Source organism: Leptonotus elevatus, chromosome 4 (genome assembly GCF_054856555.1).
Source record: "Leptonotus elevatus isolate MCC_2025b chromosome 4, RoL_Lele_1.0, whole genome shotgun sequence".
Lineage (NCBI taxonomy): Eukaryota > Metazoa > Chordata > Actinopteri > Syngnathiformes > Syngnathidae > Leptonotus > Leptonotus elevatus.
The window spans coordinates 13,497,250-13,511,982 of record NC_141242.1 but is presented as its reverse complement, the minus strand read 5'-3'; the positions used below and the strand labels follow the sequence as shown (position 1 = coordinate 13,511,982).

The window sequence follows — 14,733 nt, the reverse complement described above, 5'->3', positions numbered from 1 at the left end:
GGAATATAGGAGGAAACTGGAGAATACCCGAAGACAACCCACACAAGCACATGGGACGACATGCTCAGCAACACTGTGAGGAAGACAAGCTAATCACTAGACTCATGCTACACTAATTAATACCTGGTGACCACATTTAGGATTTTGCTCTTTAAGGCCCCGTCCAGACGGAAGCAAAGCCAGCTTCGTTCCTCAAACAAATCTCGTACACATAGAAGCGTTTCAAGACTTGCGCGTGTCCAAAAGAAGATATACTGTAATGTATATGCCAAGTCTGGAGTGGCGCTGTAGCGCAGCCACAGTGAGTTAACGGAAATTGTAGAAGAAGAATCAGCGAAGAAGACGGACACTTTATTTATTTTTTTTAACTTTATTGCAATCTACAGAACAAACATGGCTTTGCGTGTATCAAAACTACATGAAAAAGACGAACACAGGAGAAGTGACAATGGCGGGTGATTCAAGTACAGCACCGCTTGTTGAACGTGGGAATAAAGAAGCAAAATATTTTACTGCAAAAGCATAAGCAGGCTAAGGAGGCTGCGCAAAACGACTACGACACGGCTATCCGCCATTGTTGTTGACAATGCGTCGTCATCGAGCTGCGGCCATTACGTCCTCGCTGGAGGAGTATCCTGCTTATGGTGTCCAGACGGACGCGTACGGGGCGCGTTTTGAAATCTTTCCCTTCTGGGGCCCGGTTCCAAAAGTGATCGGTTATACATTTAAACTGGCTTTCGTGTGGACGGGGCCTAAGTATCACAATCTATGTTTTGTTGACTTTGTTTTGACTACATTTAGTTTTGTTTCGTGTTTTCTCTGTGTGTTTTTCACTTTATCTCTTATGTTTTGTTGTTCCTTGTGTCAATCAATCAGCTCATTCCAGTTACTCGTCCAGGTGTGCCTCGTTGTCTTGTCAGTGTGCTATTTAGTTCCCCTGGTTTCCTTCAATGTTTGTCAGTTCATGTTGACGCTGCTGTTGGGTGATCAATTTCAAAATAAACACCATTCATCAAGTCATGTTATGTTTCCTGTAGTTTTGAGTTTATTATCATTATTATTATTTTAATTACCTAATATGCATTCACTTTGAATCTCAATAATCATGCTGCTTCTTTGCAATTGTGTCCACTTTTTTGTCTTCACAAAACAGTGACAGAAGGAAGCCTACATTAGTTTTGCTTTGTGCTCCACTAATATATTTGGTATGGTAGTTTTAGAACTATTACATCAGTTAAATCCGTTGTTACATTATGTTGTGACATAATTACGTAATTGTAGCCATGTCGTATTAAGTGCTGTATTGCCAGACAATAGGCATAATGGGTCTAATTTACTCATATTCCAAGTAGTGGGTCTCTAATTGAGTGTTCTCTCACTCTAACAGATAGCACGTGTTGTTGGCAATATAGTTGTAAAAGTGGTTGAAACTGCCATATTTAAGAGACTTTTGCTTTTTAGGTAGAACTGATGTTTTTCGCTATGGAACATTTGGGAAAGCACCGCAAACATAAAATGTAGATTGGAAGTGATGGAATTGGAAGTGTTAGTGGAAAAGGCCAAACATATTACTGACTTACATAAATCTTTCGCTCTGAAGAAAGTGCATATCCTGTGTAACATTGCGTGTCAGATTTGGGATGGCACACCGGGAAAACTGCTCTGGCGGAGGCCAACATCACGCGTCACAATTTTAGCACGCTGAAATGACTCAGATGCAAGGAAAAGCAGAGTTGAAAGTGGCCTTGCCATGACTGATCTCGTATGACTTGATCTTGTGGCTGCCTCCAGTCACCTTTAGATCAGTCAGATCCTCCAAAATGTCATTGCTGAATAGACAACATGACTTGACATCTCATTCCTTCTTTACGGCTGCTTTTCAGATGCACAAATTCACTCACTGGAATTTGAGTCACGTTTGATAAATCACATGGAGCACGCTTCTCTTCCTAAAATGCACAAAATGAGCTGCAAATAAAATTGTGCCCGTTCAGGTTAGTAGATCACTTTCCGCATCTGTTTGCACAAACAATCAAGTTTGCGGCCATTACTTTTCCCACCTCCGTGTTTCCTGTTTAATTCTCAGTTGATCTGCATCACGTTATTCTAACTGAATATTTTCTGTTTACTCCTTTTGTATTAGACAAACATCAGCATTTTGATTGGGGGAAATTGAACAGTGTGCGTGCGTGTAATGCAGCCCTGGAGGTGGGGAGCGTGGCAGCACAGGCAGGATGCCCAGGGACTTGGTTATCAATCGTTGCCTGGCAACCACGCACCATCTCTCGTGTCCTCTCACCCTCCTCCTCTTCTCGTTCCCCCTTCCCTCTTCTTTCCGCTTTGTCTCTCCCCTCTCGCCAAACACTGTTGCATTCATCTCGCCATCTCATCTGCTCTCCACATTCTGCCGAGATACCTTTTCAGGCAGACTTGTTTTTCTCCCAGAGTGCACCGGGATGAGGAGAGTGAAGACAAGAACGATCGGTCGCTTCTGGAGAGAGGTTAGCGAGTGCAGGGATACAATAGTGAGGAAAAAGTGAAGACAGGCTCCCTCGGCAGATATTCATTACTTTTTTTTTCTCATTAACAAGGAAACATGTCACTGCATCCTGAATAATAGGTGTCAGACTCATCCCAGCAACACCTTTTATTTCGAATACAACGAGGATTTGACAATGCAGTTCCTAAAATCTGGAGGAACTCACAAATGTGATCATGGTAATCACTCCACAGCTTTGCATGGGATTGTTGCATTTAAAGGAGGCGTATTTGGCATTTTTCAGACTTTAAAACAGCTCCAATGTGTTTTAAAGGGATACGTGACTTCATTTAGCCAAATTTTATATTCCGTCTAGAATTGATTTCATAATATTTTTTATGTACAATTTAATACCTTAAAAAATATATTTTGCCAATTGCTGTCAACTGAGAATGACCTCACAGGTGCGACCAATCATGGCTCACCTGTTTTCTGGGTTTGGTCATGTGACGTTGTCAAGCTGAGCCATGATTGGTCTTTAATTCATCCTTCTGCACACGTGATGTCATTTTAAGTCGACAGCAAGTGGCAAAATGTGTTTTAAAAGGTATTAATTGTACATGTAAATTAATGAAGTTATCAAATTAATTATGGAGAAAATATTTACTTCTTAAAGCTGAAAATGGTGAAATTTGTCAAGTATCCCTTTAAAAGCTTTGTTTTGTCAAAATACTCCAAGAATAAAAGAGTACAGCACATTTTCACACTTGTTTTTGGGGTCTTGAAATCAGGCTGTTTTGAGGGGCAAGCGTTTGTTAAGGTGGCTTGCAACAAGGAATCTCTTTCAAAGAAAGTGGAATGTCTTTTCATTTATGGAGGCAGCACTTCATCACCAAGCAGCAAATTTACACTTTGCCAGTAGTGTAGTGGTGCCCACACATTGCATTTTCGCTCATGTAGGTAGCACTTCAATACCATGCTGCTGAATAACACTGGTCAATCAATGTACCGCATTGGTTCTCAAACATAAAAAAAATAAAAAAATAATTAAATGCTTGCCTCTCCAAGTAACTAAAAATAACAAAAAATGAAATACATAAATAAATAACTTAATAGCAAATTAGCACCCCCCAACTGTTATGGTCCTTCTACTGCAAGGAAAGCAATGTGAATTGAGGGCCCCGGATAGTGAATGACATTTATCGCCATCAAGTGGTGGGAATCTGAGTTGCTTTTGCATCTCAGATCTCTGCTTGTATCACAAGACAAAAAAAGAAAAAATGGCTAAGTGAAGGCTTGTGTTTAAAAAAACACACAAAAATAACTCAAGGCACTCATATCTCAAGGCACCTCTGTACTGAAGAGGTAAATACAATTGAACTGCTCTTAACAAATGTACAATACTACTGGAAAGTTGAAGCCACTGTGACCATGCAGTTTGAACGTTCAATGAATATCCAGTGCAACACTGGTAAACAGTGTGAAAAATAAAACAAAACATAAACCCGCAAATTAATGGCTATATAAATTTGCAGTGTCACAACTAAACTGCCCTTTAATGGACTGACTTTCTATGCTCCATATATCAAATGCTCCCATTGGCTGACCATAATGTGAGTACCATGTAAGCGGTCTGGCCGCATAACAACCTTTAATATAGAATTTAATTTCTTGATGACTTCTTCAGGGACCCCTTAAGATTGAGCCACCGTGAGACAAATCAATATAAATGATGGAAGCCCATGCAGCCTCAGTTTATGATCTACTCTCTTAGGTAATATCGCCCCCTCTAGGCCGTACATTGGCATCACAAGATGAGCTGTTGGAACTATAGTCAGTGGACACTGGAAAAGTTGATTTATTTTTGCATACAATTCGGTGTGAGTATTGTATTAAAAACGATGTTTCTTCAATATTACATATGTTTTAGATGACAGGAAAACATTGCATTTTCAATTTAAGTGCATGATGAAGCCCAAGAAGTTGTGACAAGTTGTGAAGTTAAACAATTCTCTACTCTTGAATAAGCCGTTTACTTATTCAAATAAATAATAGATAATAAATAATAGTAATAGAATAGAAAATAACAAGTAATAGAATAATATATATAATAATAAATATAAAGTAATACATATAAATATTAATAGAATAGAAAATAAATAAAAGTGATATATTGTTTTTATGATGCCCCCCCCCCCCCCCCCCCCCCACACACACACTTTTTTACATTACACATTCAACATCATCTTGAAGCATCGCCTAAGTGTGGTCATTATTTAAAAAAAAAATGCATTTTGCCTGAAACCGGCACACTGCTGTTGTATTTATTTGGGGCTTGGGAGAATTGTCACTACTGTATTGCCTTGAAGCATAATTGAAAATACATGTATGACTCATGAAATGAAAGCCCAAACTCCACTCTGCATTTGTAATATAGTCTCTTAATATTTATTGTTTTCGACAGGGAGTTCTTTTGTTTTTTACAGCACAATTTGCATAATGTCTAAACACATCCTGTGTACAGTCACAAAACCAATACATTATTGTTATTTTTTTGGTGGAAAAACAAGACCATTTTACAAGCATATTTCTTTACAGTCTGCATACAGATCAATCTATACATAATGTGTCGGACCAAACATGCAACATTCACAACATGAAGATATTTCCCCCCCCTCATTTGTGTTGTACAACTATAGACACGCATTAATTACTGTACATTTAATGTATATCTCTTTTTGCCCCTCCCCCTCGCATGCTCATATCTGGACAAAATAAACATTCACTCTGTAGAAAATAAACACTATATGTACACTGTCAGTCACATCCACGCACATGGATAATTGCACAATCAACAGGCAACAGGACAAACAGTGAAGAAAAGTCGAACAGGGAAACAGTCATTAAGCAAGAATTTTGCATGGAAACAAGGCTTTCACTTGCTGTACATTAGACTGCTCCTCATGTTAGCACGTTCAGATTGTGCATTGCCTTTTTATGGAACTCCGCCATGTATAAGTATATCGATTTTTTGTTCTTTCAAATTTGCTACATAGACACAAATAAACACACGGCACGTTAAACGTTCCACCGCCACGTTTTCAATTCATTCCAGTGCAGACATATTAAAACACATGAATGAGGAAAACGATAAAGTGCACAAGCTTCCACGCCCCTAAAAAATACATAGAATTTAAATCTGTTACAAAATAAAATATTTTTTCACCATTCTTTTTTATTTTTTATTTTAGACCTTATGCTTCTACAGACAGACATTGAATTACTAAAAAAACAACAAAAAAAACATGTTGCATAGAAGTACCTCAAAAGAAGCGGGAAAATGGCACGATAAAAAGAATAAAACAAATATTCTCTTTCTTTTTTATTGTCATATTTTTATTTTATTATTATTTTTTTGCTCTTAAAGTGACATCTTGTTCTTAGCCTCTTTATATATACTGATATGCTTAAACACCTTGACGCTTTTTGTGTTTTATTCGTTTTTGTTTTTTTTTCAAAATTATCACGACTGTATATACTGTTGGGTTGACCTGCACTGCAATTAAGTGCCCAGGATGTGTTTTTTGGTCACAGGCAGTGAAGTAGGCTGGTTCACCGTGTTGCACCGGGAGTCACGCGCACACACATACACACATACAGAGATAGAGGAACTTTGATTTTCTAAGACCGGGAGGGAGGCGTTAATACGCGATAAATGAACACTAGTCATCTTCTAGTGTTGCAACATTCCCCGCGGCACTGCTTCATGTGTACAGTGCAAAATGGTGACTGCATGTGACCATTGTCGTGGGGCGTCACCCACTCGTAAATGTGTCGGACCTGTAACACATCATGAGATCCTGCAGCAACATGTTTTTTTTTCATAATGTGTACTGGCTTCGAGTAGAGTACTCCAGCTTCTTCACACGTTCCATATAAATGCTAGCCTTATTGAAGACTATATTTTTAGTCGGTGTGAACGTCAAGGTATGTGCTCTGAGATTGAGTGGCGACTTGTTCAGGGTGTGTGCCTATAGAAAATAAATGTATGTTTGTCCAGGCGCCCTGCGATTGACTGGCGACCAATCATGGGCGTACCTCACCATTTGCACAAAGTCAGCTCATCTGAGAACCCGTATTGAGGACAAGCACTATATAAAGTCAATGCATGGTTCCTTTTTTCCAATCACTCAGGGTGCTATGTAGCACATCGCCAGGCTTCCCGTTCTGTCTCCCTCTGTCATTCTTATTTCAACAAATTCCATTTTGTGTTCTTACATACATCTGATTCTGATTCTACAGGTTTCCAAGCTTTGTAGAAAATGGATGTATGTTTGCCTATATGTCCTCTGTGATTGACCGGCGACCAATCCAGGGTGTATTCCACCCAACGTCAGATAGAATAGGCTCCAGTTACCCACAACTTTTTGGACAAGCACTATTAAAAAAAAAAAAAAAGCTATATGGCTACTGTGGACTTTTAAAGAAATATTCCCCATTGCTGTCACCAAGCAATACTGTAACCTGTCCAAGATTGTCAACAGGCAAAACTGTGTCTATTATTTAACATCTGTATGTGTCATACCTAAATGTATTTATATTCTCTCTTCCATTCGCAAAACATTCCAACATCTCCATTATATGAGGTAAACATATGTCCAAGTCGATGTTGGCAGTTCTTAGCTCATCACACCTCCCGGATGTGCATGGATGTCGAAGGATATGGCCTAGTAGTCTTTCTTTTTTTTTTTTTAATTATGATGATGATGATGATTATCATTGGATTATCTGCTCAGAGGTTGTTGGGCGCAGAGCTGACGAGCAGCTTGTGCCAGCTGACCACCCTCTTCCTCATGTCCACCTTGTCGAGCCAGATGTAGGCCTCCCCGATCAGGGTCTTCTTCACGAACTTGCCCCCGTTGGACACCAAGAAAAGCTGCAAGGTCATGGAGAAGGTGAATTGTGGTTAGCATAGCTGCTTTGCAATCATAAGATCTGACTTTGAATCTCAATCTCATTGCATGTTCATGTCTTCCTTCCACATTCCAAAAACATGCTTCTTCGGTTGTTTGAAGACGATAAAGGTGTCTGTGTCCTGCGATTAGCTGGTGACCAGTACCGAGTGTACCCAATGTATTCTTATAACCTAGCATGGGTCGATATTAAATTCTGACGGTATGATAATCGTGAGCCAAAATACTGCGGTATCACGGTATGAAAATTACAGCTCTAAAATGACCTTTTTGACATATTTCGGTAAAAAAAACCAGACCCCTCCCCCCCATCTACTACAATTTATTTCATTTTTAAAGAGAATATTCTGTAGAACATTTAGTACAGAAGAAAGGTGTACCATGTTAAGTTGAAATACATAAATGTCACCATTCTTCTTCTGTTTTAATTATTCTTACACTGAGCTCTTTTGCATGTTGTCCTTGCCACGGTAAACCGTCAACCAATGGCGGAGGCACGTGGTGGCCAGGGGTGGCCAGTGGTGCCCCTCCACCATCCCCTCGCGAGCCACCCCACTGAAAAATATCTGGCTACGCCCCTGCCTCGTGCCTTGCCCTTTGCCCAACACAAATGAGGACAAGCGCTATAGAAAATAAATTGATTGATTGAAATTGACCACAACATGCTGCTACATGCGATCAGATAATAATGCTTAGGCTTGGTGAAACAGCATGTGGCTCAGTGCCAACTTAACATACAAGTTGTTTATGTTACTATTACATTTTAAACACGAAGTGTCTTTTTTTTCCATGGACAAGATGATGTTAAAAAAACTGGTGTTTCTTTTGTCATTTGTCTTGGTGAAGCAGCATGTGGCTCATCACCCAAGGTTATTTTGTCATTGATTGTAAACAATTGTATTGATCATAAAGTGGCTCTGTGTTTTGTATGAGTGCCGTGTTTGTCAGAACATCTTGTTTTCTCCTCTGCTTTGTACAATCTATCCTTTTTAATGCCACAACAAGACTGTCCTTTATGAAGCGTATTGTGACTTTTTTCAGGGTGTACCTGTATGGAGTGTCCCGTGGGGTTGAGGGGGAAGCGGAAAGTCTCGTTGAAGGAAGGCTCCCGGTCGTGACGGCAAACTCTGGTCTTCTTCTTGATGATCCTTTTCTGAGTGGCCACGTTGACCACGTACAGCTTCACGTACAGGTCTGACGGTGTGAGGGGGGAATCAAAAGAGACAAAAATGTCCTCTGAGATGGGGTTGCAAAAAAATTTCCATCGACTCAACAAAATTTAAACTTGATCAAAAATTGCACTTAAAATTTTAAATTGTATTATTTTGCATGGCAGTCTTCGTATAACAAAACACACTTAAATTCAAAATCCGAGTCATAACTTCCCATGGAAATTTACTGGAAACTTTCCAGAAATTTACCCACCCCCTTTGAAAACTATTATTTAATGTCCACATGCACAAACATGGCGGCAGTTCCCCCCACCTGGCAGGTGGTCAGGGCTTTTGAACTTGTAAGTGATGTTTCTGCACTGCAGGATTTCCAGGACCAACTGGTCGCCATCTGTCTTCACCTCTTTCTTCAGAGCCACCTTGATCTCACCCATCACTTGCGTCTTCCCACCTACAACAAAGGCCCGTGGTCATTTACTACCGCTCATATAATATGGTGAGCAGCATGTGACTCAATGCCCGAATTTATTCTTGCATGCTGGGTTCAAATTACACTAAACTCTAAAACGGAATTGAAAAACGAATGGAACCTTTTAACCTTTTATTTTAGAAAATAAATAACAGAGTTGATGTATTTGCATAAACATGCACAACCTCTCAAACTGAATATTCTGAATTAACTAATTACATTCAAGTCAAGGTGGAAGAAATTATTAACAATTCTTATACGCACCATGATCATTTGGTCAAAGAAAGTAGACTCGATTTTAGACCAGTCTAAGTTGTGCTGCAGGTGATGTAACGCAATTGTGATGAATTTGATTGAGGCGCAGGCAGACAAATTATGTGCTTTGTTGATATGTGAGTCTATTTCTGCGTCCGCAATTTCAACCACACTCACAGTCACATTCACAGTTCCAAGAGGGTGTGCACATTTATGCAAACACATTATCTCAGGTGTTTGTTTTTACTTCTCTCAAAAACATTTAATATTTTAAAATTGAGTTGTAAAGGTTATCGGTCATGATTTCAAGTGGAAAAAGTTTTGAAATTATTTATCCGGGTCTCTAATCAATATGTATCACAAATCTGTCATTTGAACAAGGGTGTGTAGACTTTCTATAGCCATCTATGTCCATCTTAGTTTGAGAAAAAGTCTAATGCTGCTGCCTCCTTTTTCTGCAGTGAGTGACCAACAGGTGGCGACATACACTATCTACTACTACTAAAATCTAACCTTACAGTGGTACCTTAACATTCCAGCCTGTCCCAAAACACAATTTATTACATAAATATAATAAATATAAAAAATAAATATAAAAACATTAAAAAGTGAAGTTAAAGAAATAAACTGGTGTAATTAAGCCAAAAGTCACACACACCCTCACTATACCTGCAGTACATAAATGGAAAACAATTCTTAATTCTAAAATACAACAGAACTCACTATTTTATTCCAGTTGCTATTTTAAAACACATGGTAGAACGCTTGTCACCGTATTTTAGCATATATGCTACCATTTGTTTTTAGCATGCATGCGCCAATTATGCAGTCACCTACAGTTAGCCACTAGTAGCTCTGCGTGTGTGTTGGATTGTGTGTATGTGTAAGTACGTGCGTGTGTGTGGGTGTGTGCGTGGTGAGGACGTGTGTGAATTGGAAAAAACAAGGCAAACTGTCAGTGCAAGATATGAGGTGTAAAATGACAACCGCCAAAGTAGATTTCAAATCTGTGGGAAACACTGAAACATATAATCATTCTATATGTGCCAGTTGTACAAACTATTATTAGTTTGAGGACATCTACATGCTTTGGCCTGAGCACAAAAACAGTGAGTTTTTCAGTGAATATGAAAGGACAAGTTCCAAAAAGTGTGTGAATAAGTAAATTCATGTTACATTCACTGTACTCTGTTTGTTGGCTGCCACTTGCCTTCATTCTCAGGAGTTCCCATGTGGGTTTTGTCCGTCCCATTGGGAATGGTCGTACCACTGCCACAAACGGTACGTACAGTGTTAGCATTCGGCACCGTCAATCACAACTGACATTTTTTTAAATGTTTCTCTCACATGCGCGGGACTTGAAATATGGCGCTGTCCACTCCAGTTCCTCCACCCTCACCCCCATCCAGACCGCCCCCGTAGGCGTCGCCCACCAGGCTCGGGGCGGACAGCACCACTGGCCCAGAGACATCGCCCAGCCGGTGCCCTGGTCCTGTCATACGTAGATAGATAGATAGATAGATAGATAGATAGATAGATAGATAGATAGATAGATAGATAGATAGATAGATAGATAGATAGATAGATAGATAGATAGATAGATAGATAGATAGATAGATAGATAGATAGATAGATAGATAGATAGATAGATAGATAGATAGATATTAGGCACACCCACCACAATTCATTCATGAAAATCATTTCAAGAAGTGGGTCGACAATTCTGTATTTACAAAGATAACAATGTTCAGTTTTTGTTTTAGGAATATTTTAATATTGTATTATTATTAGTAGTAGAGATATTTAAATTATATTTATCCTGTCAGTTATTCACACATTTACAAGTTGTTTATATTAGGTTTTAAAACATTTTAGTAATTTTTAGGATTATGATAATGGTTATCGTTCCTGTCTGTTGCCTCACCTTCCCTCTTTCTCTCTTTGCTCTCATTGGTGGATGAGGCTCGCAATGATGCTGTTTCCTGCTTTGACCGCCAATTGTTGAGGGCAGCGGGATAAAGAGGGTGGGAGGCTAGGGGGAGGAGCGGGTAGGGTGGGGAGCCTGTGTGCCATACCCGTGTGTGTGTGCGTGTGTGTGTTGTCTCTTTGCTAGTGGTGCATTCGTATGGTAAACACATGCAAAGACACACACAAAGAACGGCAGAAAAGAAGCCAGGGGAGCTGCGACGACATGCTCATATGTTCGAGAACACATTACAGAAAAGCATTGTTGGTTTTTTTGTGTTGATTTTGAAAACTGCTATCCCACATTGGTTTCAGGGTTTGGTAGAAACCATATGCTCGGGAATGGCACATGCACACGAGTTGTTGTTATCATTAGAGGTTGGTGTTTTATATGTTAGATATGTTAGATATGTTAGATACTTAGTTTTTAGATGTGTTAAATGCAGGAAAACAAGCCGATTAATTTGTTTTATTAACATTTACGTTGCTCTGTATTACTGGCCCAATCTCTTTCGGGTGACGCTTTAGTGTACAGTGAACCCCCGTTATTATAAATAAAGCGAGAATCCACGAGTTAATGATGCCGAAGCAAAACAAATCTGCAATCACTTACTTATGCCACAAGATGGCAGCAAAGCTGTATGGACTATTTGCAGCAGGTCAGGAAAGTACTTTCGATTTCACCAGCGATCAGGAGTCTAGTTTCCAGAGAGAGTCTTTCTCCATTTGCAACAGTGGTAAAATGAAAGGACAGAAAAATTTGAGCGCTTTAACTGCCTTCAAGGTTTGCCAATTTGGGGTCGTTTCTCTGTCAGTTCATTTTGAATGGAGCAGGAAGTTAACGGGAAAATCCCAACACATGAACATAGGTGATTGACACCAAGATGCCAGCAGGTGACGCAAAAGCAATATTATTATATTAGACATTTTTGGGCCTGAGCGGAAAAAACAGTGAGTAGGCAAGCTTTTCAGTGAATAACGATAGAATTGTTCCTAAAAAAAAAAATCTGCAAATTCAAGAATGCTAAACCACGAACTGGCGAGGGTTCACTGTAGATAAATTTAAAAAAGTGAAAACGTTAAGGTAGCGGTATTAGTGTTAGCTACATGCACAAGTGGGGAGGGGGAAAAAGGGGAAGAAGCGTGTCAGAGGAAGTGCATCAAGGGTAGGGAAGGGATTTACTTGGTTGCAGGCGGGACTGTTGCACGGCAGCCTCGGCAGCGGCGATGGCTATCCCAGCGTCCTCCAGGTGGGCTTGGGTGACGCTGCTTTTGCTTTGGCTCCTTGATGGCCCGTGTGAGCGAAGCTGACCGTCCGAGGAAGACTTGGAGCTCCCTGGGCTGCTGTGGGACTTTTCCAAAGGCATCATCTGCAAATCTGTGGGGATAGTGGGGTGGATTTAATGTATTTGTTGTTGTTTTTTGTTCCAATCCAGTTTTTATCCAATCAGATTTCAGTCTTTTTGTGTTGTCATGTCTTTTGAATCTGCCCAGGGCCTTCTGACTAATGAGTGCTGTCCCATGTAACTTAAAATGTTAGCATTAGCAAGTGACTGTTCCTATAAACAATCTTAATTCAAATTCATCCTCACAAGGCCAGAGCACAGGCCATTAATGATGTCAGCACTTTCCCATCCTCTGATTGGTTAGTCAGCGCAAAATATGTTACAGTCAACTTCAACGAGCAAAACTACGGAAGCATGGCCCTGCCACTGTGGAGTAAACATTTTTCACTGGGAAATATGTTCAAGCGTATTTGCAAATATGTTTAAAAGTATTTAAATGCGTTCAAACGCACTTGGAAGTACTTTCAAACATGTGTTTTAATTTATTTGCAAGTACATTCAAACATACTTGTAGTTGTAGGCTAAACATACAAAAAAAAAGGACATGGGTTATTGCTCTACGCATATATAATAAAAAAATATATATATTTTTTAGCATCTTTAAACGTATTTGCAAATACATTCACATTTGCCAGTCAACATTTTTTACTCCACATTGGCAGTTCCACGCTTCCGTACAAAAGACTTCTGTAGTGATGTGCATACAATTTCAACATTTCACTCATTCACTGCCATTGACGAGTATCCTCGTCAGTGGGAATCCAAATATTCCCCACCCTTGAGTATGATTTTAATGAAGTACAACCGCCAGCAGATATTAACAACTGCAGGTCTCAGTATTTCCCTGAACGCTTGGTTACCTGCAGTAAGTCAAGTATTCTCTTACCTTTGGAAGGATCAGGGAAGATTCCATGGCTTCTGCTCTTGATTACAGAGTTAACAGGTGAATCATAGCTCATTTCTCCATGCTCTAGCCCTTGTCCCATTCCGTGCCCTATCACAGACCCTGACAGGTGGTGGCCTTGGGCACCGTGCCCCTGCCCGGCTCCAGACCCGGGTGGCCCCTGAACTCCGTGGTGAGCTCTGCTGTGCTCAATGCTCTCGCTCTGCTCCTTGAGTGGCAGCCAGCGGGGCGTGTTGTCCAGCAGACTCGTGTTGGACAAGTCGATCAAGACCTGAGGTCAATAACAAACAAACATCAATAACTGTCTTTGTATGCAGACAACGGCCTTGACTCACTTCTCCCAGGAAGTCGTTGGATGAAGATCTGTCGTAGTCCCACACTGTCACCTCGAGAGTCTTTTTCTTTAGCTATATTCAAGACAATATCAATATAACCACATTTACTTACAAATATGAGGAGCTGTCAGGGACATAATTTAGACTTGCTTCTCACATACAGTACAGGCCAAAAGTTTGGACACACCTCATTCAATGTGTTTGCTTTATTCTCATGACTATTTACGTTGTAAAGTCTCACTGAAGGCAAACTAAGAATGAACACGTGGAGTTATGTACATAACAAAAAAAGGATGAAATAACTGAAAACATGTTTAAATAGCCACCCTTTGCTCTGATTACTTCTTTGCAGAGTCGGCATTCTCACCTCTGGAATCTCCTTCAATACTCTTAGAAAACCATTTCAGGTGACTACTCTTCATCATCGAGGGAATGCCAAGAGTGTGCAAAAAAAATCATCACAGCAAAGAGTGACTATTTTGAAGAAACTACAATAGAAAACATGTTTTCAATTATTGCACCTTTTTTTAAGTACATAACTTCACATGTGTCCGTTCATAGTTTTGATGGCTTCAGTGAGAATCTACAATGTAAATAGTCATTAAAATAAAGAAAATGCATTGCATGTGAAGGTGTGTCCAAACGTTTGGCCTGTACTGTACACAACTGAAATGTTCTCATACACACAGATAAAATCACTCTCACGCACACAAATCCTCTTACACATAACACTTTCACACTTCTTACTGAAATGTGCTTGAATAATATGCTATGTGTCAGAGTGCTTTAGTTATGAGGTCGAGCATATCAGTAGAGTAGGTGAGGATGGATGGCT

At 39.9% G+C, this 14,733-nt stretch overlaps 1 protein-coding gene across 1 annotated transcript in view; it reads right to left on the bottom strand.

The window, feature by feature from the left end:
• Positions 1-4,900: 4,900 nt before the first annotated feature.
• The window catches only part of pclob (piccolo presynaptic cytomatrix protein b), a 59,043-nt gene continuing 49,210 nt past the window's right edge, over positions 4,901-14,733 (bottom strand). The window contains exons 30-37 of the mRNA XM_086072621.1: positions 13,899-13,970; positions 13,546-13,834; positions 12,497-12,691; positions 10,696-10,840; positions 10,559-10,617; positions 8,938-9,075; positions 8,501-8,646; positions 4,901-7,415 (exon numbers count right to left, since the gene is read on the bottom strand). Of these exons, the coding sequence (XP_085928747.1) occupies positions 7,272-7,415; positions 8,501-8,646; positions 8,938-9,075; positions 10,559-10,617; positions 10,696-10,840; positions 12,497-12,691; positions 13,546-13,834; positions 13,899-13,970 (1,188 nt within the window). The 3' untranslated portion in view covers positions 4,901-7,271. The remainder of the gene's footprint in view (positions 7,416-8,500; positions 8,647-8,937; positions 9,076-10,558; positions 10,618-10,695; positions 10,841-12,496; positions 12,692-13,545; positions 13,835-13,898; positions 13,971-14,733) is intronic.